Source organism: Bemisia tabaci, chromosome 3 (genome assembly GCF_918797505.1).
Source record: "Bemisia tabaci chromosome 3, PGI_BMITA_v3".
Taxonomy (NCBI): Eukaryota; Metazoa; Arthropoda; class Insecta; order Hemiptera; family Aleyrodidae; genus Bemisia; species Bemisia tabaci.
In genome coordinates, this window is record NC_092795.1 from 9,373,665 (window position 1) to 9,398,661 (window position 24,997).

Below are 24,997 nucleotides of genomic sequence, written 5' to 3' on the forward strand. Positions count from 1 at the left end.
TCCTATTACCTATTTGACTTGTAAAGTAAAAAGGCATAACGCTCTTCTTGACACCCCCCTCCCCCTAGAGCAATATGTATTTCATGAACTGCCTCAATCCCAAAGAATGGCTACATGGTGGTCATAAATGATTAAATGGGTCAACTCATGAATTATTCCATCTTGCTACTGACCTGATAATCACCAAGAGAGCTTGTACCGGTGACATTGAATGTGAGAAGTGATTTGTTATGAGCAAGGGTATTGTTATCATGCTTCCATTGGTATTCTTTCGGTTCAACGTTTAAGGTGCATTGAAAACTGATTTCGTCTCCAATGGGCGCATCTAAGGGTTCTGGAAACGCTGTGAAGTTAATGCTTTTGAACTCTGAAAGAAACATAAAGAAAAGAAATTATTGAAATAATAATGAATCATAAAGTAATGAATGAAACAATGACCTAAATGTATTGTACTTTAAAACCTAAAAAACAAACGTTTGGGATTCACCTCACAATAATTAAAGGGCTGTTGAGAATAAAACACTAGACCAGTGTCTGTGAATCTTAAAGAATCAAACATCGGGGAGGTTCTCTGAATTGGTAAAAATCTGCAAAAACATCATACCACTTCAAGAATAAATGTTTAAAAAGACTTAAAATAGACTAAGCAGGAAGGAACCAACCCACATTAAGTCGAAACTCAGAAAAAGAGGTTTGAAGTAATTCCTCGATAAGGCTCAATGTGAAAAATAAACTGTAACCCCTCTTTTCACAGGAAAATTTTTGTTTTTAGACTTTCAGTTTTTGGCAAGAGAAAATTTGCGGCTAGTGAAACTCAAAAACATTCTTAACTCAATTTTTTTCGAAAATAAGGGTTGGTTCCTTTCAGATAAACTCGGTCCAAATAGTACAAGGGTAGTCTTTCACGGCACCAGACTTCACAAACGTTGAACTTTAATGTGAGTCTTCAATACAAGACTAGACTAGGGTGGAATATTCATAGGATTCCGGTGGTTGTCGGAATTGGAATTCTTGAGCTATCATTGTGCTGAAAAATGAATTTTCTATAGGGAACTCCTTGGTAATTACCAAGTGACTTTCCAGTATGCAGTAGCAGTAGGACTGGAACACTCCAACTTCTATTCCTGACCCATCACAAAGCTTCAAACCACTTCAGCCCGGTCTTGTCAAAAAGCCACACAAAAAATATCAACAACTAGCCTGCCGAGTCCAGTATTCAGAAAGTTATTCTGTCCGACAAACTCGAACTCCCCAAGACAGTCTTGTCTTGCCCAATGGGCAAATCGTATATTTTCAACTTCAACCTGACCAGGTTTTTGCTGTGGAGGATAAGATAGCAGGTATGGATACCTATTCAAATGGAGTACATAATCTTAAACATACGGAGCTCTTATGTGCCATAGAGAAAAAAAAGGAGGTGTTTGCATTTCGGGCATCTTGGAATTTTTTTGATGACGTATTCGGTGCAGCGACGTTTATCATCGATCTTCTTGGAAATTATGCAATTTATGGAAAAAAGTCATTCTATAAAAAGTGCTTGAAATTATATCATGAGTTGATTTAAGTAAAAAAATCGGACATTATGGTCCGTTTTTCATACTTCGAATAACGGATTTCGCTGGCCAGGTTGTACCGACCTACGTCACACGGTAAACAACCCTCAAGATGCAAACACCTCCTTTTTTTTGTCTATGCTTATGTGCCCCCAGCAAATTTTAATTGACATTATTCTTCATGATTGATATTGGTCAACAGAATTTCCCTCAGGTGATCTTTTGCTTATCAATGAAAGTAAGGATTGTAGAGTTTTTCAGTAAGGGCTTCGCTTTAATTGAAACTGGAAATTTTTTTGAGGCAGAGAGTATGAGGATGATTTTCTTACTAACCAGCTGATGTAGCGGAGAAATGAAGAATCGCAAGGTAGCAGCAATAGGTGAGAATTGTGACTGAAGCACATCCAAGATCAAGCATGATTCACGATTCCAACTGCTCCGACTCATTCCTGCAACACAAAATAGATGTAACAATAAAATTCGACCTCTCTTTTTTACGGCTAACAAAGGTCGAAGTTTCTTATGGTATACTTCCGAATTGTTTTATTCCTGAATATTTCAGGTTTACCCTTGCCCCCTGCTTAATTTTTATTTTTGCTCTTTCGTTTACTGCTTTTCATCAAGCACCCTAATTCGATCTTACTGGGTAAAAAAGAAATAGGTATCATGGTGAAACTGCCAAACAAGCACTGAAAAAAAAAAAATTGCTAAAATACGGTGACAAATCACCAAATTAGTAAAATCAACCCGGTGTTCTTAATCTATTTTGATGAGTTGTCACCTTTTTTCACTATTTCATGTGTTGATTTTAGCAGTTTTTTTTTTTCAGTGAGGCTGTCACATGATCTGTGCGCATACTATGAAATGGGTTCAGTGGCGTGGCGTGCTTTGCGATGAGTCGATTGATCTGCCGCTAATCGATTCTTTACCATGCAACGGCAAAGTTACCAAACCACGTATCTCAATTGCGGTGTTTAAAAATCTCCGCTCCTATTATGTTTTTGTGAAGGAGAAGAAACCAATATCATTCCTCGACAGGGCCGGATTTACCTACTTGCTGCCCAATGGCCGCCTGTATTTTGCCGCCCCCTTCTCATTCGTTTTGAAACATCAATAAAAACCATCAAATGAACGTGCCAGCGGGGGAGGGGTGCATAAGACACGTATACTCGTGTTGGACACATTTTTTGCGAAAGCCCTGTCAACACTACTGGCAAAAGTTCACGGAACTTTGTGCGAAAGTTAAGTTTCGTAAACCTATCTCTGCGTGGACAAGGCCATCCATTCATAAGAAATGAACGAAAACATTATGAAAGAACAAACATAAATGTGGATTAATGATTTTAACTTCCGCCGCCGCGCCGCGCTGACCGCACCGTGTTTGGCGCAATGCGTGAAGTATTCCGACAGTCTTGTAGGCGCTGTGAGTTTCACGAAGACTGCTGTCGAACGCACTGTGATTGACGCAATGCGTGAAGTATTCACGCAGTCTTGTAGGCGCTATCCGTTTTACGCTGACCGCAATGACCGCACTCTGTTTGATGCAATGAGTGAAGTATTCGTGCAGTCTTGTTGGCGCTAATATGTGTTACATGCCAATCGCCGCGCCGAAGGCTTCTCCGTTTCATCACAAGTCCTTTTCATCATTTCTCTCAAAGTCGCGCCGCGCCGTTCCGGGCCAAATTGCGTGTTTTAACTATTTGGTTTCTCTCTTAACTTGAATAGTTAAAGGTGCTGTCTCTTGTATCACTGAAAGACGACAAAATTAGAAATTACTATACTCTCAGGAAATGAGAGATTTTGTCGCCTTCTCTCGTTCGTAATTTTTTTTCTAAATTTGATGTTTTTTATACCTACATTTAAAACAATCGCAAAATTTGCCGCCCCCTATAGATTTGCCGCCATGGCCCGCGGCCCATGCGGCCACCCCTTCAATCCGGCCCTGTCCTCGAAGTTTTCACAGATTTTTCTTCACACAGAGGAGACAAAAAATGGGAATTTTTAAGGATTGACGTTGATTAGTTGGAGTACATTTTGCAATAAGGAACCACAACCTATCTCTGGTTCTCCCATAAGAGCACATATCTACAAAGTGAAACCAATGGCATGTATGTTATTTCTAAAATGGGCCAGAAATATTGGCTCCTTGTTGCAAAATTCAATCCACTTTTCCATTTGAAAAATAAAAATTGACAGGAAGTCAACGACGCCGCAAACCGGGATACCGGGGTGTCTACCAGTTACAAAAAACCAAAATTGGAGACTTTTAGGGGTGTTTTTCCGAGAAAATCGGGGACTTAATTCTCGAAATGGTAAAGGAAAGGGGGCTAGTTAGAGCATTAAAAGCTGTATTTTATACGACTAATTTTACAAGTCATGTTGAACTGATGAAAACATACGAAAAACCAAGCAACACTATAGTTTTTAGCGGCTCTGGTGCTTGCACTAGAGCTGCTATTCCGGACGGTCCCAGCTGGGGAGTATCAATAGACGCTATTAGTGCAACGTCACAGAAAAGCGATATATATCGATTTTTTCGCACTGGTAGCATTGAAAGAGGTTATGCCAATGTTATTGTTTGGATCCAATTCGATATAATGGAGAATCCCTATGATGACGTCGCCACTAATAGCGTCTATGGACCATGTTACATTGGAGAGACCGCGCGTTGGTTGATGGGAATCGGCACCATTTTCGACTATGTACCTTGTCATGACTTTATTTTATTGCATATTGTTTTATTGTTAGCCAATGCTATGTTGTGTAGTGTATTTTTGGAATCATGGTGATACAGTCAATAATTCAAAACTTGTCTGTGCTTTAATCTCGTGATGGAAAAAATGTACTTTACGTTCAAAATCTGAAATTTCGAATTTTAAAGTTTTCGCGGTTTTTTGGAAGAATGCAGTGGTTGGAGCTTCCTAGGCATATTACTCGATATCAGCTGATAGCAAACAAAGGTTACCAAGGAAACCGTAAACGTTTAACAACTATCGTGGCCATCGGGGCGATTATTGAAATGACATCGACTCTATGTCGCCGCTTACGACAGGACATAGCCCTATCTTATCCGTGTAATATATCGCAATTCGATATTGTTTTGATTTTTAAATGGAGCAATTTATTCATAAAGTTCCGATTAGTTTTGGCGAACGGGCCCCTACACGGACTACGGACTTATCAACCATGCATTCCAAAGTTTCTTATCACAGGGCTGTGAAAATATACAATCTAATAAATACAAAATAACCAAATATCTAAAAAGACAAAATTTCAGTTAGAGTCAGTTTCAGTCTTATTGTTGCACAAACTAGTTATTTGACAAAAAAAGAAGATGATCACTCAATTGAAAGAAATTGGCGCCCAATCACAACGACAAGTTAAAAAAAAAAACTGTGGAAGAGATTTTTTAGGATGCGGACCTCCAAAGAGCCTTCAAAATTAAAAGTATACAACAAGTGATAGTGCCATGCATTCTGCATATCAAGGGCCAATACACATTTATACACCGGCTTTGTAAATCTGCTAAGTTACAAAACATGAATCGACAGTTGTCGGATTGTACATCAATGACAAAATGTGTCTAGGCCCTCATTCTTGACTACAACTACCGTCGCCAGAGCCGCTTTCCGACGCGAATGCGTTGGAGCTTACTGCTTGTTTTTTATTCCTGGTTACACTGCGGCACCTCGGTTGGCGGGAAAATTTGAAAATGCCTGTGATAAGGACGATTTTTGTCAATTTCTGAGGGCCTGAACAAGAGAATTGGGGACATTCGGGGATATCGGGGACATTCTTCCAAAATCGCGGATAGTCGGGGACATTGGGGATCGGTAGACATCCTGGATATGTGGTCTAGTAGTTGCACCATCGCCTAGCTTCAAGTGGGGAAATATCGATTGCCTGAGATAATGAGACCCGTTGTAAGCACCCTGTCTATCGGTACTATTCCATCCATAGGTTTAAATGGCAAATCGATCGATAGATCGCGGAGCACGCCTCACCGCTGATTGGTATACGATGGGAGTTTCCACAGCGCGGCGCTCAGTGGATCGAGTCAATGAGAGCGGTCGGACAAGAAATTTTAGACTAAAACTGTAAATTTTGATGTTAATGTCGACACATTTTAAATTTCAAGGGGTGTCACGAGAAGAGAAGTTCACGAGGAAGCCAATGGAACCACTTTTAGAACCTCAAAGTCCTGTATAAACGGAGTTATAAGCTTTTAAAGTTTCCAAAGTTTGTCCGACCTCTCCTCTTGACTCGATCCACTGTGCGGCATGGGGTTGGGGTAGGTTCGGCAACGGGGCGGTGAGTGACAGGAACCGGGTCCGGAAGTAGGACTTCGGCTGCGCCCCGAGAGCATCTCGCGGGTCGCGGGCGGGCGGGCCACCCCGGTGCCGGGCCGGGCGCCACTTGAACATCCATCCTCATCGCCTCGCGCCCGCGATCAAGAGATAAAAGCACAAAACGCTCGCTTTCGGATGACATGAAACAGCCGCCGCCGCGCCGCGCCGCGTGCCGCATCCCGTCATAACTGGAGTGCCGACACGCACGCGGAGAGTATCATCATGTTTGGGCTTGAGTACCTATATAGCGAGAGTATGGATAGATCGCTTCATGGAGGGCTTAGGGCCCAAAAGTGCAGCCACCCTTCTAACCAACTCCTAACGCGCAAAATTTCACTGCCAGTCTGCAGATTCCAATTCTAATCAAGATGGCTAAGAATGTACAGAAATGAGTGTTCTTCCGCAAAATTGAGTAAATTTATGCAAAAACTGAGTCAAACACGTGCTTAATAGACGACGGTTCGCAACAATAGTATTAGTAAATCTTCTGGATAATTGAAATTCCTGGGTTGGCTGCATTTCTGGACCCTAACTTTATTCGCAGAAGCATCGGTGAAGGCCTGATGGGTTTTCGGAGTTTCACATCTGTCCATACTCTCGCTATACAGGTACTCTAGTTTGGGCTAGACTGCCGTGGTAGACAGCAGTAAGTGCAGGCTAGGGTGAACCTCGAGACACATAAAAGCATGTGCTAATCATGGCTCAAACAGAAACGCACTCACTGCTTTCTTTGGTAAAGCGGCAAAATCGCTATCTAAATAGTATCCCCATCCTTGAATTACTAATTTCAAATCGGTAGTTTGTAATTTTTTTTTTATTTCGGGACCATCGCAAGGCGCCACACTAGGATGTTAGGCATTGCTGTTGAGGCACTTCCTGACGCGACCCACCACGTTCCACCCTCCACCCCGAAAGCCGCGATACCACGAATATGCCCGTTCGACCTACAGCTTCGAAGAGCAACCCCTTATCGGACGTATTGATGCTAAAAGGAACTATGTCTCATGCAAGCCCTATGCACATAGTTCCTTTTGGCATAAATACGTCCTATTGATGGGGCTTCCGAGCGGGCCTCTCGCCACCCACAGAACACTTCTGCGCGGGTGGAAAAAATAACACGACACAGCCCTATCAGAACTTTCTGGCAGAGTTGCCACAGAATTTAGAGAATGAAATTCCCTAATATTTCTTTGATTTCTCCGTCACATTTTAATAAGACCTGATAATCGATGAGGATATGCCAGATGCTTCAAAAGACATGGTTTGAAATAGTTTTCGCGCAAAATTTGTTGTTGAAAACTTCAAACCCGCATTCTGGCAAGGAAATGAGGGTGATTTGACAATTTCTCCCTGAAATTGTAGTCTTTTTCCTTGACATTTCCAGGTTTTCTGTTCTGACTTTTTAAAATTCCCTGACAATTCCCGGTATTTCCTGACTGTGGCAATCCTTGTCTATACTGTCGAGCGCATCGGAGCTCTGACAGACATACCCTGGTAAAAATTTGCGATAAGAACTGCGTTTCAAAATACCATAGGAATTCTTACAGCCGGCTAGAGACGGCTACAGAAAATCATGTACACTGGCTGTAGAATGCGGAAAAAATCATACGGCCGGGCTATACGAAGCGATAAAAAATTATGCAGCCGGACTATAGTTCCTATCGCCACTTTGTCGCCTTACACTTTATCGCCTGGCTGTTGCTTTTTCGCCATAGATTATAGAAGACTATAAGAAATTGTGTGGAAATTCGTGTGCTTTGGAAATCATTAAGTATGATACGGAATCACCTTAATATTTACAAAACACACATTATATTTTCCTGTAATATATATTTTTTTTATATATATATTGTTTTTTTCAGCAATTAAAATGAGAATAATCCATACAGGATGTGCAAACATTTCAAAATCATGAGTTGAATAACGCTGACCCCGCCAGATGAAATATTAGAGCCTAACACAAAGCGGAGCGGCGACGCACTGGCGCCTACAAACCTAACAGGAATACTTCACGCATTGCGCAACGCGTGAAGTATCCCTGTTGGGTTTGTAGGCGCCAATGCGTGTTTCGCGCTGGCTGCCCGCCTGCCACGACGCTTGAAGCAACTAGAAGTATTGCACAGTATCATACGAAACTGAAGGCGCTCCAACATATTAGGAATGGCAGGCATCCATCAAAAGTACGGAGCTTTCCTCGCAAAATAAAGCAAGATACTACGGCCCAAAAAGAGGGCAGTGGTCCAAAAACTCACTAAGTCCTAGCATCCGTAATTAGTAACGTTTAGCATACACTTTATCGCCTGGCTGTTGCTTAATCGCCATCGGCTATAAAATGCTATAAGAAATTGGGTAGCCGGCTATAGAAGCTATTGGAAATCTTACAGCCGGCTGTAGGTCTATGGTATTTTGGAACACATATTCTACTGCCAATTTTTACCAGGGTGCATCGATCTACATCGGGGATTCTTGATTTAATCATGGTAAATTTCGTTCTTCTCCGAGAAAAGAACGTAACCACATTTTGATGTCATAAAATTTCCACTAGGAAATCACATTTTTACGAGGAAACTGTTGAGCTTTTCTGACAGAAAATTTAACTGATTTTTCTTCAGATAATGCGACCATCCACGAGAAAAGGGATCAGATTCTACGGAGGCAAATTTTTCAGTAGATTTTTGTCGAATTATTTCCAAAAAAATGATTGTGAGATTTTGAAGGGAATTTCTTTCTATGACACGACGCCCTTTAAGAATAAGCTACACAAGCAGTTTATATTGTGTCTGCCTCAAAAAAGGGCGTATAAAAACAACATGTGACCAAAAAATTTTGTACCTTGGACATGACAGATTCACATTTTAAGAAGGTTTTTTTTGGAAAATACGTTTTGTTGAAAGTGAGCTTCGAACCGTCAAATTTCCAGTTTGATTTGACACTACTTCAGGTATTTTAAATTGGATTGTTGGCAGAATACCTCTCTATGGTCTAACATCTATACGTCGATTCTGCATTTCTCTGCGGACCGCTGCGAAGCTGAGATCTTTGTTGTCCTATCAACGGTCAGAGATATATGATAGATTTTATAAATACCAAAATGAGCGGTAAAGCTGGAGCTTGAGTAAACGTACCTTGAAATCGCTCCAGATTTTGAATGCATTCGAAACAGTGAGAAACACCTGACCACCCTGTAACAAAAATTGAGAAAAAAACATGAATAGCGTGAAATTTATGGGTAAGTTTGATATGAAAGTTAGAGAATACTCATGGATTAAAAATCAGGTGCGGATGTTACGCTCGTTCATTTCGAGTATTAAGCATACTGAAATCTATAGATTCTTACAATTGTAAATCTCAAAAGAGACACAAGAATCTTCTTGTCTTCTCTCAATCGCTAAGAACCCTACTTCCTGAGAAACTAGATTTCAGCCGGGACTTCCTAAAAAATTCCCATTCCGATCGCCTGTAAGGATCTCCTTTTTCCAGGATTGCTGATTCCAGCCAAGAATTCTGGGGACATTTCTACTTCGACCCACATGTCGACGGTGAAACTACCAAACCACGTATCTCGTTTGCGGTGTTTAAAAATCTACGCTCACATTTTATTTTTATGAAGTAGACCAAATCAATATCATTCCTTGAAATTTTCACGGAATTTTCTCCGCACAAAGAGGAAAAATCACAGAAATTTTCAAGACTGGATGTTAAGTAGTTTTTCATTTAAAAAATAAAGTATGACAGGAAGTCTGCGACGTCGCAAACCGAGATACGTGGTTTGGTAGTTTCACCGTCGATGTGTTCTTCCTGGCGCTAGGAGCCCTTTTTACGAGAAAGTATATTTCAGCCGGGAACCCTCCAGGAAGGTTCCTACTCAGCTCATCAATTTTTCCTCAAATCCTTTGAGAGTCCCCATTTTGATCCCCTGGGTTCTCTCTGTCACTGACAACTCTTTTCCTGGGAAAATAGATTTCAGCAGAGAATTCCGCCAAAATTCTCGCTCGAATCCTATGCGGCACCCGAATTCCCTCACCGGGCCTAAAACGCAACCTCTACCAACGAAGTCGCACAGTGAAGGAAATCAATGAGAGAGGTCAGACATAATATGGAAACGATAAAAGCTCATATCTTCGTTGATATGAAACGGAAAATCTTAAAAATGGTTTCATCGGTTTTCTCGTAAAATTGCCTTCACAGGGCATCTAAAAATGTACAATTTGATGGAATAAACATGAAAATTTGCACAGAAACTCGAACATTTTAAATCCTGTCTCCCCCAAACGCTCGTTCCACCGTGCGTCGCGTCCCTACACTCTGCAAGTCCATTGATGCCAATAGAGCTAAAAATCAAGACATTTCCCCCATTTAACCCCACGAGAAGCATTCACATTCTATGGCATAGCCTGGCAACCCCGAGCGAGTCGGGTCTAGTTAACGCGTCAAGATTTAAGGGAAGCTCCGGGGCATTTCCGATTGGCTCCTCCGCGCGCACGGGTCCCGGGGCTCCGGGGGGACTCGGACCACGGGAGGGGGAGGGGCCGGTTGGGGGGGGGGGGCAGGGCGAGGGGGTCGGGAAGGGGGCACGGGTCCGCGATGCTCATGCTCCGTGCTCCGTTGCACCGCGCTGGAATGCTCATTGAATTCTCACCGCTCGGTCCCTTCCCACGTTGCCTCGTCGGGTTGATAATTGAAATCGATAGACAAGGCGATAGAAAAGGATAGAGTCCCTTAGAGAGAGAGTTGAGACAACGCGACTTATGGGTGTCACAAACGGGAATAAAGATTACACAAATTGAACGTTTTTTGTAGATCAACTCTTGAATCGACTCGTTCCCGAATTCATTTGTCTGTGACCCCCAATGTCCCGGTCCATTCCAGTTTATAATCTTTGCAATTGGTGAATAGGTATGTGATCTTTATTCCCGTTTAAGACACGGTGGAGGCCTAAAATCCAGGGAACCAATCAGAAATGGATTCGCATTGTCTTTACTCTAGTATAAAGGGACTCTACAAAAGGAAGACGGAAGCAAAAAAGAGCAATCCTATTGACTAAAACGGGTGGTTGTCACCAAGGGAGGAAATAATGGACTGAATATGAGGTCTCTGGTGCGTTGCTGTTAGTTGGTCTATTACAACTTGCTTCCTTTGTCCATTGCAACCACTCGCTTGCACCGATGGGATCCCTCCATTTCCCTTTGTCTTCTATGTCTATAGTCTAGCTATGTCTATCAATGTCAATAGCAATCCTCGACCCGCTGTCGGGGAAACATAGAAATTCTACCTCAACGGGGGTAGCCGGGTAGGGTTAGCGGGTTTTCCGCGCTTCCGGCCGAAGGGGAACCGGGGACTTTTCGCCGGGTAAGAATGTTGTACCAACGTAAAAAGGAAATCGAGATATTCCCATGAACTTTCTTCCAAAAATTCGTAATTGACCGGAAATATTTGGCAACATCGAAGGGTTCATACGGTCCTCATCGATATAATCACTCAAATGTCCTAATTTTCATCTTCAGCCACGGTTATGTCTACATTAACATCTGCCGGGCTGCTTTCCATGCTTCTGGCTATTGATGGATGATAATTTCCAGGACTAGAAGAGTCCATTGTCATCTTTGCGAATCATCGTCCAGGTTTGGAATCGAAGTTTCCCGGGAACGTCAAGTGCTGGGAACCGGAACCCAATAGTTCCCATGGCTCTTCAAAGAGTGAGTGATCATCGTGTATACATGCACGTGTGTGGGTTTTTCTGGCAAAAGTTTCCCGAAAGCGCGGACATTTAACCAGATATCCCGGGAACTCCTGAAAAAATACCCGTTCCCGGAACGGAAAAGTTCCCATTTAGGTCCATAATCCAGCGGGCTGATCGTTGAAACTGATAGATAAAGCGATGGACAAAGATGACATAAAGATTATCGAGCGATTCCAATTAGTTGAAATGGGTGGTTCTCATAGAGAAAATGATGGACTAACTATCGGGTCTTTCGTGGGTTGCCGTTAGTTCGTCGCTAGCTCACAAAAGGGCGTAACTACACATTGAGATGAGCCCGGGAAATCAGTGAGTTTTATGGATGACAGGGTTCATCACGAAATGAAGTTACGCCTTTATGTCAGCGGGCCGATAATTGAAATTGATAGACAAAGCTAGAGACAAAGAAGACAAAAGAGATATAGAAGGATCCTATTGGTGGAAGTAGGTGGTTGCAATGGACAAAGAAGGTAGGTAATAGACTAAGTAACGGCAACCCAAGAGGGACCCGATAGTTAGTCCATCATCTTCTTCTTAGTCTTGAGGAACCACTCATTTCAACCAATAGGAAAGCTCCATACTCCCTATGTCTCTTTGTCTATGCTTTGTCTATCAATTTCAATAATCGCCCGAGGGACGACGAGTTAGTATATTACTTACCTCCTTTGTCCATCGCAACCAACCGCTTCCCAATAGGATTCCTTCATATCCTTTTCGTCTCCTTTGTCTACAGCTTTGCCTACCAGTCTCAACAATCATCCCGCAGGTTCTTACTTCAACGAGGCGGCTCGCCGGGGGTTGGGTCGGGTAATAATCCGGGGGGGGGGGGGGTTCAGGCGTGAATGCAAGAAGCACGAGAACGGACAAACGTGGCAACTTGGTTCTAATAGCATCGCCTCTCATTTTTTTCTCTCCCTTACTATCCTCCCACAGTCCCACCTGATCCGCCTCTGCGATGATTTACCATCGCCCGGCTCATTTTCTCACTCATCCCCAACCGCACCCCGATCGACGTCCCATACATTACCGCACCGCCGCTGGAGACATGTTTATATTGGGGCCAGACGTGCTGCAGAACATGCACGCTCCTCCGCGGTCCCGACCTGTCATCCTGCGGGATCTGCGGAACGCTCATTGGGCAGGATAGGATACGCTCCCCGAATTAATTGTTGAAGACAGAGTGGACTCGCCACGTCGTGTCGGGCGTTGAGGGATATTTTGCAGAGAAGGACGCTCGTCAGAGATCTCGTTAAATCAGGCACTGGAAAAAAAACACATTGGATCAAGAGTCTAGACTCTTAAAAGTCACGAGAAAAATACTCTTGATTCAATCAGATTTAAGCTTAAATCAAGAACCAAGCCTCTTAAAGGTCCAGTTACAACGTGACTCAAATTGAAGCCAATCAGAGCTTCAATTTGATGGCTCAATTTGATCGTGTAACTGGACCATAATTTGAGCAGATTTCCTTTTGATTTAAGCTTAAATCTGATTGAATCAAGAGTCCTTTTTCTTGTAAATGTTTTCAGGAGTCTGGACTCTAGATCCAATGTGTTTTTTATCCCCAGTGGGATTCGGAGTACCTATACTTTCGAAATCCTGAATTTTTGCACGGTTTCCTTGAACGATTGATAATGGAGTCCTCGGTTGCCACGGAATAAAGCCCAACACACTATCAAACTTTTCATTCAACTCTTGAATGCAACTTGTTGCAATGAAAAGTTGGATAGTGTGATAGTGACGTGAAAAAACGACAATTTGGTGAAAAATGAACGAAAACTTGAGTAAAACGTCAGATTCGACTTTCCGTTCAACTTTCCATCCAATTTGCGCCGCACAGTGGATCGAGTCAATCAGAGAGGTCGGACATGAATTTTTTGCCTAAAACTGCAATTTTTGATGTTTATTTCGTCAGATTTCAAACTTCGAGGGGTGCTTCTAGCAGAAAATTTCACGAGGAAACCAATGGAACCACTTTTAAAATCTCAAAGTTTTGTATTGACGAAGTTATAAGCTTGCAAAGTTTCCAAATTTTGTCCGACCTTTCCTATTGACTCGATCCATTGTGCACCGCACCAATTGGGTGGAAGATTGAACGAAGAGTAATTGAATCAACTTTTTTTGCGTTCAACTTTACATCCAACTTTTCGTTCAAATTTCCTAACTTTTACAGGTTTCTCCAATGTCTTTTCGAAAGCTCGTCACGCTGAAAAGTAGCTCGGTCCGTAGTAAATGCGAAGACGTTATTGAGGGGCTTGAACAAGGCGCATAAGTGTATAGTTTTTAAAAAATTCAGATATTGATTTCAATTAGAACTAGTCCTAATGCTTATTCTGTGAAAAATTCGTCCCCCCAAAATTTAATTTTTAGGCATCAAAAAGTCAGTTTGAACTTTCTTTTCGCCATGAGGATCCATGTGATTTCGAAACTTCGATCACATATTTCTCGAAGTAGCAAAAACTGCACTTTTACACTGGAAAAAAAACACATTGGATCTTGAGTCCAGACTCTTGAAAATATCGACAAGAAAAAATACTCTTGATTAAATCGGATTTTTGCTTGAATCAAAACGAAATCCGCTTAAATTAAGAGGCTTGGTTCTTGATTTAAGCTAGATTCTGATTGAATCAAGAGTACTTTTTCTTGTCGATGTTTTTATGAGTCTGGACTCTATATCCAATGTGTTTTTTTTCCCTAGTGTGGCCTCCAAGCCCCTGGATTAAGCTTTAACCGCCAAGAAATTTCTGATGTCCGAAGTGTCTGGACACAGGTTCAGTTGACTCAATCGACATTACTGAGCGCAGTCCGCAGTCCCGTCCGTGACCTAGGTCAAGTCGGAACGCGAGTGCGTGCATCTTCTTCGTACCTCAACGTCCGGTTGGAATTTCAATGGCTCTTGCGATTCAAAACGTATGGCATCGCGCGTCGCGCCCGTGCTGGTAGTTACGCGCCGGTAAATACTAACCCAAGCGTCATTAAAACGTTTTTTTGCTGGCTAGTGCCAGTGCACGCAAGGAATTACTCATAAACGAATGGACGCATTTCTGTCAAACAGAACTATATGCATTAAGACAAGGGCCCTCAAACCCATAGAGATGTATGCATAACAGGGCTCACGTCCTAATGCACACAGTTCCATTTGGCAGAAATACATAAAAATGGAATAATTCAGAGAAAATTTGACGATGTCTGATCGTTCAAACTGTGTTCTTGCTTGACAAGGAGGCGAATTATTCGTTTGCGACGGCAAGCTTTGTCTAAATTTTCAAATAAACTAGGGTTCACTGAAAAAAGCGTACAAAAAATGTTCACCAATTTCCCAGAAAATTCTTAATCTATCTGAGGAGATGTTACAATATCCGAGCGTTCATACGTTGTTCTTACTTAGCACGAAGGCGAATCAGCTATTCACGGCGGCGAGTTTCGTCAAAATTTTCGGGTAAACTGGATAAAAATAGCGGATCAGAGTTTCTGAAAAATGCAAGTAAAAAAATTAACGAATTTACCGAAAAATTCTTGATATATCTGAGGAGGTTTTACAACGTCCGAGCGTTTGTACGAGGTTCTAAAAAATTACCAAATTTCCCGGAAAATTCTCAATCTATATAGGGAATTTTACAACATTCGAACGTTTGTGCGAGGTTCTAAAAAATTACCGAATTTCCCGGAAAATTCTCAATCTAAATAGGGAATTCTACAACATCCGCGACGTTTGTACGGGGTTCTAAAAAATTACCGAATTTCCCGGAAAATTCTTGATCTACATGAGAAGATTTTAAAACGTCCGAGCGTTTATACGGTGTTTTATTACTATTAGCACGAAGGCAAATCTGTCGTTCACGACGGCAAATTTCATCGAAATTTTCGGGTAAACTAGAATAAAATCGCATATTAAAGTCTTCGAAAAATATGTTGGAGATATGCAATAATTAATCTGACAACGCAGCAAAGGGACCATCCCTACTGCACTTGTGCCCTTGAGATTTTTTACGACTTTTGGGGCTATGCGCTTCCCACGCAGCTGCGACTGCGCGGACCAAATCACCAACCCCTCATCTTGCCTTTGTCTTTAGTCAGTCCAGATCCTTCTCTGTAGCTTAACGCCGTGTTCGTCTCAGTGCTGTAAAACTGAATAAATTCTATTTCGGAATTAAATCATATCTTATTAATATCATAACCTTAATTTCTTCAAAATATTCACGAATTTTCAAGAAAATCTGAGCTTTATCGTGGGAGATTTGACGACGTTGGAACGTTCATACGGTGTTCTTGCGCGCTTGGGACGGAAGGCGAATCGGTCGTTGACGGCGCGGCAGCGAGTGTCATGGACGCATGATAGGTCCGTTTTTCGCGTAGCGTACACTTTCCTGCTCGGGCGTTAAAGTCTCCGGGTCATCGTAACAATTTGTCACCGCGACTCACCGTGTCCTCTGGCTTGCGGCCAAGATCATATGCGCTACATACACAGGACGACACTCGCAATCAGCGCCCGTCGCTCAATGGGAGCGGAAAGCCCCATGCTCTCACCATCGAAAAAATTTCAAAGGAAAGTTGCTCTTAATTCGATCAGTTGGAGGTAGCCGCTGGTCACAGAGTCGTACACTGGAAAAAAACACATTGGATCTAGAGTTCAGACTCTTAAAAATATCGACAAAAACAAATACTCTTGATTCAATCAGATTTAAGCTTAAATCAAGAACCAAGCCTCTTAATTTGAGCGGATTTCCTTTTGATTTAAGCTAAAATCTGATTGAATCAAGAGTATTTTTCTTGTCAATGTTTTCAAGAGTCTCGACTCTAGATCCAATGTGTTTTTTTTTCCAGTGTGGTCACAGAATCGTATTTTGATGCTTGATTCTTGCACTGGAAAGAAAAGTCGCTTGGAGCTTGAGTCCAGATTCTGAGGAACATTTATAAGAAAAAATACTCTTCATCCGATCAGACTTTTTGCTTGAATCTGCTCGGCTCTTCAATTCAAGGAAAAGTCTGATTGAATATAATCAAGAGTATTTTTTCTTGTCAATGTTATTGAGAGTCTGGATCCTGGATCCAAGCGACTTTTTTCCCTGTGTATAGATTAGCTAAAAATAATAAGATCCGTCCAAACAGCAACTTCCTACGTTTAATATTAACAGAGATATCACGCTTTGAAAAGTCGTGTTTTTATATAACGTCATTCACCACGGTAGTGCGGTAGTGACACCCTTCGTTTCTTCCTCTTTCGTTCGATCAGTAACGCAGAGGGCGCAACGCGAAACTTTCGACGACATTCAAAGCCCAGGTTTACTCGAAAGTAGGGTGAAATTTGACTCGATTTTATCTTGACGATCAGCACAATATCGAATAATGATGTTTAGTCGACATCGACTCCCTTAGTTTTCCGTGCAGAGTAGTGTTAATCTAAAGCACTGGAAAAAAAAAAAAAAAAAAAAAACCACATTGGATCTAGAGTCCAGACTCTTGAAAACATTGACAAGAAAAAATACTCTATTGATTCAATCAGATTTAAGCTTAAATCAAAAGGAAATCCGCTCAAATTAAGAGGTTTGGTTCTTGATTTAAGCAAAAATCCAATTGAATCAAGAGTATTTTTTCTTGTCGATGTTTTTTAGGGTCTGGACTCTAGATCCAATGTTTTTTTTTTTTTTTTTTTTTTCCAGTGAGGGGTTAGTTATTCAAAATTTCTCAAGAAGGGACCGCTCATTATATGCGCTACGGAAGGAGAAGAAGTTTTAGTGGCGAGGCATGAATGATCGATTATCGATATTTCCCTTGAAGCTGTGGTAAAGAATCAATAAAGGTGTTCGTTGCGAACACCCGATTTGTCAATCCTTTTCCATAGCTTTAAATGACAGGTCAATCGATACATCGCAGGGAGAGGAGAGTTTGGATACCAAACGGCTCCCTCGCGTTAGGTTCTCTTAGTTTGGATCTGTCGCTGATGGTTTCGATGTTTGGTGTCCAACGAGTTGACATTTCGAACCACAGCCCACGGTGGACGGTTGGTTGGTGCGCCTCGCGCGACGGACCTCATGCCGGGCGCAATTAGTCACCGACATTTGAACAACATCCCCCTCCCCGTTCTTTTTATTAGCTTTGGATAACCGTGATCGAACAAGTGCGGTGTGGAACTCAGCGGCTGAGTCATGATCCGCTATGAGTTCCGACTCGATAAAGGAACACGGCGAATGAATTTGCCACTATTTACAGCTGGGATCACGTAGGATAAACGTCTTTTCCAGCGATGCGAAATGAAATTTCCTGTTGACAAAATAATTACGCATGAAATTTCACTTTGTTGAGACAATTTTAAAAAAATTCAGTATAATGTTGGGTGAAATCTTAATAGGAAATTTCATTTTAACAAGTTTCATAAAATGTTGAAAACTGCAGGTTATTTTCCCCACTATACAACGTGACTCTATTCCAAGGTAGAAAAATGAATTTAATTTGATTTTTTACAAAAATGTGACATTGTCCTACTCGTAATTTTTGTGTGTAATGTGTCGATGCAGCTCAACGTGGAGGGCAAGCAAGAACCAAGTGGCAAAGAAATAAGCTTGGGTCAACATTGTTGTCAGACTGGGATCACATCAATTCTAGCTAATTATTGAAATTGATAGACAAATCTATAGACAAAGAGGACCGAGGAAAAATGCGGAGTAATCCTTTTTGGTTAAAACCAGTGGGCTGTAAGGGCGAAAATGATGGACGAACTATAGGATTTATCGTAGGTTGTCGTAGGTTTACTATTATTACCTCTTTTGTGATTCCCTTTATCTTTTTAGTCTATCACTTTGGCTAACCATTTCAATAATCAGCCGGCGGCGCGGCAACAGGAAGGATCGGTCCGTCCAAAACGCTTATGGGGTCCGCCGCTGGCACCTCTCGAGGGTACTCGGGGCCGAATCTAAACGCAGTCCAATTAGACCTTACGGGAAGAATTTGATTTAAAATTCAATTTTTGTTCGACTGACATTTTCATGAGGCATCCGACTGATTACTTTTTCTCGGAAGAGCGGATTTAGTTTGCTCGGAGTATTTGATCAACATTTTATGCAGAAGTTTCCTCTTCAGGTGAATCCAGACGGAGCCCGGATCATCTTTTTCCGTCGTCATCTTTGCCTGTCGCTTTGTCAATCCACTTGCATAATCGACCGCCACCACGGATCCCTCCGTCTTGCCATCGTCCTTTCTGTCTATCGCTCTGTCTATACATTTCAATAATTTACCGGTACCACGGATCGCTCCGTTTTCTAATCCCATTATTTTTTTTTGTGTCTATAATTTTCAATAATCGACCAGCTACACCAACAAGGTAGCTCAATTTTCCTGCCTTTTTCGTCTATAGCTTTGTCTATATATTTCATAATCGGCACCACGGATCGCTCGGTTTACCCATCGTCTTCACCGTCTACCGACAGGATCGCTCCATTTTCCCGTCTTCTTCGCCTATGGATTTGTCTACCAATTCCAATAATCGACCGGCAGCGGCCGAAACATGGCAACGCGCGCTGCAACGAGGGGTGAGCGTCCGCGCAAACGACGGGGGGCGCGAGGGGCGGGGGGGGGAGGGGGAAGCGAGAGGGCAAACGATGTTATTATAAGCAGACGGCGCCTGGGCGACCTTGTAGCCGTACCACCTGTTATTGGAGAGAGCTCTGGATTCCTGTCTCATTCCGCGATCCGCACGGTCCGGCCGGGACCCGGGACGAGGACCAGGACCGGGGGACGCGGCCCCCTCCGGATCGGACGGGGGGCTCGGACCCCCGCGAAATCCCCGATCGATCCGCGCGGGTCCCGGCCAACTCCGTAACCTTTCCCCGAGCGGCCCGGATCGGACCGCGCATGCGCTGTCCGCTGCCCTTTGCGCGGGTGGGTTCCAGGTCCCATAGTCCTCGTCCGGTGCCACCTCCGCTCCGACGCCGCGCCCGATATGTGGCCTGCATCGAGGTTCTCGGTCCGAGGAAGAAACTTCGGTTAATGTACGCAGCGATGAGTTCGGTGGGCGCTTTTCGGTTCGGAAAAACGACGGGTCACGTGGACCGATCCCGGAGACAATATACATATTTTAGACCCCGCACTGCTCAAGTGCTCACTGGAAAAAAAGTCTCTTATATAGACTCTTAACAAAATTGACAAGAAAAGCTATTCTTAATTCAATCGGATTTTTGTTGGGATCGAAAGCGAGGCCTCCTATAATATTAATATTTCAGATGCTACTTGTCCAAAAATGTTTGTTTAATTTCAGTGGATTTCCTTTTGATTCAAACAAAAATCCGATTAAATAAAAAATATTTTTTCTTGTCAATTTTTTTAAGAGACTGGACTCTTATGGATCCAAGAGACTTTTTTTCCAGGGCTACCTCTCCTGTTGTGTAGACATTACTCAAGGATCAAGGAAGTCAACTCTCAGATCATAAACGGAACTAGGAACTTTAGTGGGAAGGGACAGATGAACATCTCATCACGGGGGTCTGGGGGGTGCTAGCAAAGAGTCTGGGGCTCTCGTGAGCCTCCCCGGAAAATTTTTGGAGATCGAGTGATCTAGGGAATAATTTTGAGCTGTTCGCACCAAAAAATTGTTCAATTTATAATTTCACTTTCTTTTATAGTAGACGAAAAAGATAAATTACGCACTGGTACTTCCAAAATTCCCTCGCATTGGGGGGGGGGGGGGGTAGGCGATTAAATCTATTTCGGTGGGGGCTAGGCCCCCCTGCCCTGGTTGCCGGATGATTTTCATGACCAAAGATTTATGCGATCGGTTGAGCAATCTGACCTAAATCACAAAAACTCGCCTATCAAAGTGCTCACCCCGACATTCACCAGGCATCAGTCAGCGAAAAATAGCGTTGACCTCCGAATTTAACGTGTAACTCCTGCCTCACTTGAGTACATTGCTTTGCTTTTCAGTGTGTATGCATGAGTTATATCTATGACTTGTCTCTAATAAAACATATCTCTTAGTTACACGAACTATTTTCAACCGATACGGTGCGTGTTCCCAGAAAAGTTCCCGGCATCTTTCTCCAAAAATCCTGTCCCTGACATTTTACATTCCCGTGAAACATTGATCTCCGGTAAAGGTTAGCCTTTGAAACCGCACTTTGAGGTTTGAGTGCGTAGCACCCGAGGCGCATACCCATGCTGCCATACTAAGGAAGAACGCCGTATGAACATTCGGAAGTTGCCAAATTTCCCAGGATAAAACACGTATTCTCGAGAAAAATTATGCATATTTTTCTTTGAGATTTTCAGGTATTTTAGATTGAATTAGGAACAAAATTTTCCGCAAAATTTGTAATGAAATACCCACAATTTTCCAAATAAATTCGTTTTTTACCGACGGAAACTTGGCAACGTCTGAGGGCTCTTACGGCGTTTTTTCTTAGCACGGCAGCATGTGCGGCTGTAAGTAGGCTTTTGATTCTTGTCGTTATCCGAGTGGTCAAGCTGGGCGCCGTGATCCTAAAAGAATGCATCGACGGAGTTGCCAAATTCTGCGCACAAACTTTTCGCGTTTGGTAGTGGTCGGCGGGATAACTAATCGAGGAATTGTTTGAGAGTTAGGCAGAGTTGCATTGATACTTCAGAAATTTTGCCCGGTTCGTCCGATAACCGGCGCCTTGAATTTGAAACGCATCCAATTCGCGAGTGCCGGCAAATTCTTTTCAGATAATCACTCGTTAGACCAGGATTGTCAAATTGTGCAATCCTGCCGTGCAAAGAAACAGGGAGTCTACTAAAACAGGCTGGCCAAAATTCAGTACTTTTACAGTACTTTTTCGGTACATTCCCAAAAAATTCAGTACCTCCTCAACGGAAAAATCCAGTACTTTTTCAGTGCCTTCATTTGACGAAATTCAAAAAATTTCAAAAATTTGAATTTCTGGCTCAAATTACGACAAAGATGACAAAAATTCCGGACCTTCTTGCGGAATTTCCGCACTTTTTCAGTTCTTCCGGACTGCCCTTAAACAATCAGTACTATTTCCGGACTTTCCGGAAATTCTGGACTTGTAGACACCCTGAGGAAGAACGCCGTATGAACATTCGAAAGTTACCAAATTTCTTCCGAAAAAATGATTATTTTGGAGGAGAGTTATGAATATTTTTCCTTGAAAGTTTCAGACACTTCAGATTTGACATTTCACAAACCTTGAACTAAGATTCAATTCTCCGTCCTTCGAACCTTAGAAAGGCAGCATATTCTTTCTCCATCTTGCTTCACGAGAGCGCGTGAGTCACCAAGGGTATATGAAAACGAGGTCTCATAAAGTGTCACGTCTCGACTCGAAGACAAATCATTTCACGAGAGAGAGAGAAACGCCCTGATGTTGCTCTTTGATGATGGAAGGAAGGGCATAAACCCCGATGAATTGTTGGGTAAACAAACCCTTTCATCCGCGCTTACAAATTGCGAATCTCAAATGGAGGATCTTTGATTCGCGTCCAACGGCATGCATAAGGCGCCACGAGAGGTTGTCGAATCGGGCCTAATTTTGCAATTCGGAGCTACAATATTGTGAGGAAACACTTCTGAGAGATAACTATTCGTGCTCTCTAGTGTGTTTGTTGCCTATACTAAAAACTGAAGGCGAACTTCATATAGACGAGACCAAGCATTAGGTTAACAACATTGTTTTTCGGTTCAATTAAACTTACAGAGCGAAAGAAAAGTGATTTTTTTTTTTCCGGATGGACAACCATTCGAGCTCTCCGGTGCGTTTATTGCCTATGCGGCAAAATCAGCCTGTTGCAAACTTTTGCTAGAGCAAAAGTACGAGTTGTTTTTATCTGTAACTGTCTCAAAAATCACGATGAGCGCATTGGCAAAGTTTGAAATGCACTATTAACTTTACAATCTGCGTAAGAAATGTGCGTTTTTTGAACTTCCCGCTTCAAAAACGATACTAAGGCACAGGTGAACATTTCGTTAGAGGTGTCGTTCTATCCAACCCCTGTGTACTAGGATACTACACAATATTCAACATGGCTGACATCAATCCGCCAAAATACAAGTGCCTGGACGAGACTCTAACCGTTTTTTAACAACCCAGCGTGCTTATATTCACGATTTCTTCGCGATAATAAACATCCGTTTTGGTCCTGTGCTCCCGATTCCGATTTGCGGACGGAAGCATCGGCTATGACACAATATTCAACATGGCCGATACCAATCCGCCAAAACACATGTGCTTGGACGAGATTCTAACTATTTGTTGACAACCCAGCGTGTTTACATTCACGATTTATTCGCGTTGATAAAGATTCGCTTAATGACGCGCAAGCCAGCCGGATGAAAGCGCGGTAGAGTGTAGAGTCATCTTCACAATGTGATGCGCGTTCAATCCAGCTAGCGACAATGTGCCTACACTGGTCAAATAGTTATCGCAAATAACTCTAGCATTGCGTTTGGTGCAATGCGAGAAGTATTCACGCAGTCTTGTAGGCGCTGATATGCGTTCGACGCCAACCGCACTGTTTGGCGCAATACGTGAAGTATTCCTGCAGTCTTGCAGGCGCTAATATGAGTTACCTTATTGTGCTTTCGATTGCGATTAGCATGCGGAAGCATCGGCTATGTTGGGTATTGCTATTGCGAAAGGGTTGAATGGAACGACACCTGAAAAGAAATGTTCACCTGTGCCGTAGTATTGTCCTTGAGGCGGGAAACTTAAAAAAAAAAACCCGCAAATTTCTTACGCAGATTGTGAAGTTAACATTGCATTTTAAACTTTGCCAATGCGCTCATCGTGATTTTTGAGACATTTACTGATAGAAAAAACTCCCATTTTTGCTCTAGCAACAGTTTGCAACAGGCCCATTGAAGGCAAACCGCACGTTGAAAATATCAAAATTATGTTCCTAAATAACCAAATAAAACATTTAAGATTGATTTCCTGTAAATATGAAAAAACATGGAAGTGATCAGTAAAGAATACCTAACATTTATCTTTTTGCCTATTTCAACAAGTTATTCAAACAAAAGTAATGTTTTTTCTTCGCTAAGGCTTTACTGAAAATATCCGCAACCATCTTTTTCGTGCCGAGGAATGAATTGCCTATAAAGCCGTCTTCGGAGTTTTCACGTTCACGGAAGAAGAAATTACGGAGAGATATTCAAAATTTGAAGATAATAAAGTGACGTGCCATCGATTAGGAGCTTATCAATTGACTGATATTCCATGGAAACACGAAAGAGAGAAAAGCACAGAGGGTCCAGTTTAATTGAGGAAGAATTGGTTCTAATGTGACGGCTCTCACTCAGGCGTGCGTTCTTGGATGAGCGGATGCCTATCCCGGGATCCCGCTGACATATGCATATCGGGCAGATATTTCCCACATGTCTTCGTTTTCACGGAGCGGCCATTAAATTGTCTCGCGGAGAGGCATGCTAATTTTATTTCCACCCGACTCCTCGCACTCGCACACTCGCACGCAGCTCCAAAGGCATTGCGATACAGAAAAATTCTCCGCGTCTATGAAGATCGCCTGGCGAGACGACGTAGATACATACATCGGGAGTTGACTCTATGGGCACCTCCCGAGATGGGTTGAAAAGTGGATGATGCAAATATTGACCAAAATCCATCGATCAGCTTAGATTAGTACTTGACTGCAGCAGGGAGTTTTTCTCCATATTTTGCAACCTTGCCGATCTATTTGAAAAAGTCGACAGCCTGTGTCACACTATCAAAACTAGCCATCAAAATATAAAGGTCAGGAGTTGCGATTGGCTTATTTGATGACTTGGACCAATCACAGCACTCGACCTTGACATTTTGATGGAGTATTTTGATAGTGTGACACAGGCTTATCAAATCCACTCGCGAAAATTCGCCTGGAGAAATATGAAATAGTTGGGAATTTCTTCTTCTTCAGCTTTCCTAACTCAGGCCCTCAAATTTTTGTTAGAGTTTTTGTTCAATTGTTTCAAACCAAACGATACACAGAACCACTATCGAATACGATCCATTTCGTTTCACGAGCTATTGCCTCTCCGAGAGAACCTGAACAGGCCCCTTGTCCGCTCGGACCGATTTCGGGCTCTCACGAAATGAACGAAAACTCTCAGACGAACGTAAACAAACGCCCCCCCCCCCCCCCCGGGTAATGGTCTAGCGCTCAGACCGCGGCGGGAAAATAACAAACTCTGCGCCATTGTAAACCTATCATATTTAACTGTCTCAGTTGTCGAACTCCACTATTAAACCTCCAGGATTTTCTACCCTCCCATTCTAATAAAATCGCCGATTTTTCCGGAAATTCGACAACGACGCGCTAATCCCGACTGCGCCATCAGCGCTGATCGAAACGCAGGATGCGCCGGACGGAGGAAGCTCGAAAAAGAAAA

The 24,997-nt window shown here is 42.6% G+C and overlaps 1 protein-coding gene across 5 annotated transcripts in view; it reads right to left on the reverse strand.

Annotated features, from left to right (window-relative positions):
* LOC109030984 (interference hedgehog) overlaps positions 1–24,997 on the reverse strand; it is a 145,457-nt gene that overhangs the window by 20,540 nt on the left and 99,920 nt on the right. For all 5 annotated transcript variants that reach the window (XM_072297723.1, XM_072297722.1, XM_072297724.1 and 2 more), the window contains 3 exons: positions 9,028–9,084; positions 1,887–2,002; positions 174–367 (listed from right to left, as the gene is read on the reverse strand). In XM_072297723.1, the coding sequence (XP_072153824.1) occupies positions 174–367; positions 1,887–1,971 (279 nt within the window). In that variant the 5' untranslated portion in view covers positions 1,972–2,002; positions 9,028–9,084. The remainder of the gene's footprint in view (positions 1–173; positions 368–1,886; positions 2,003–9,027; positions 9,085–24,997) is intronic.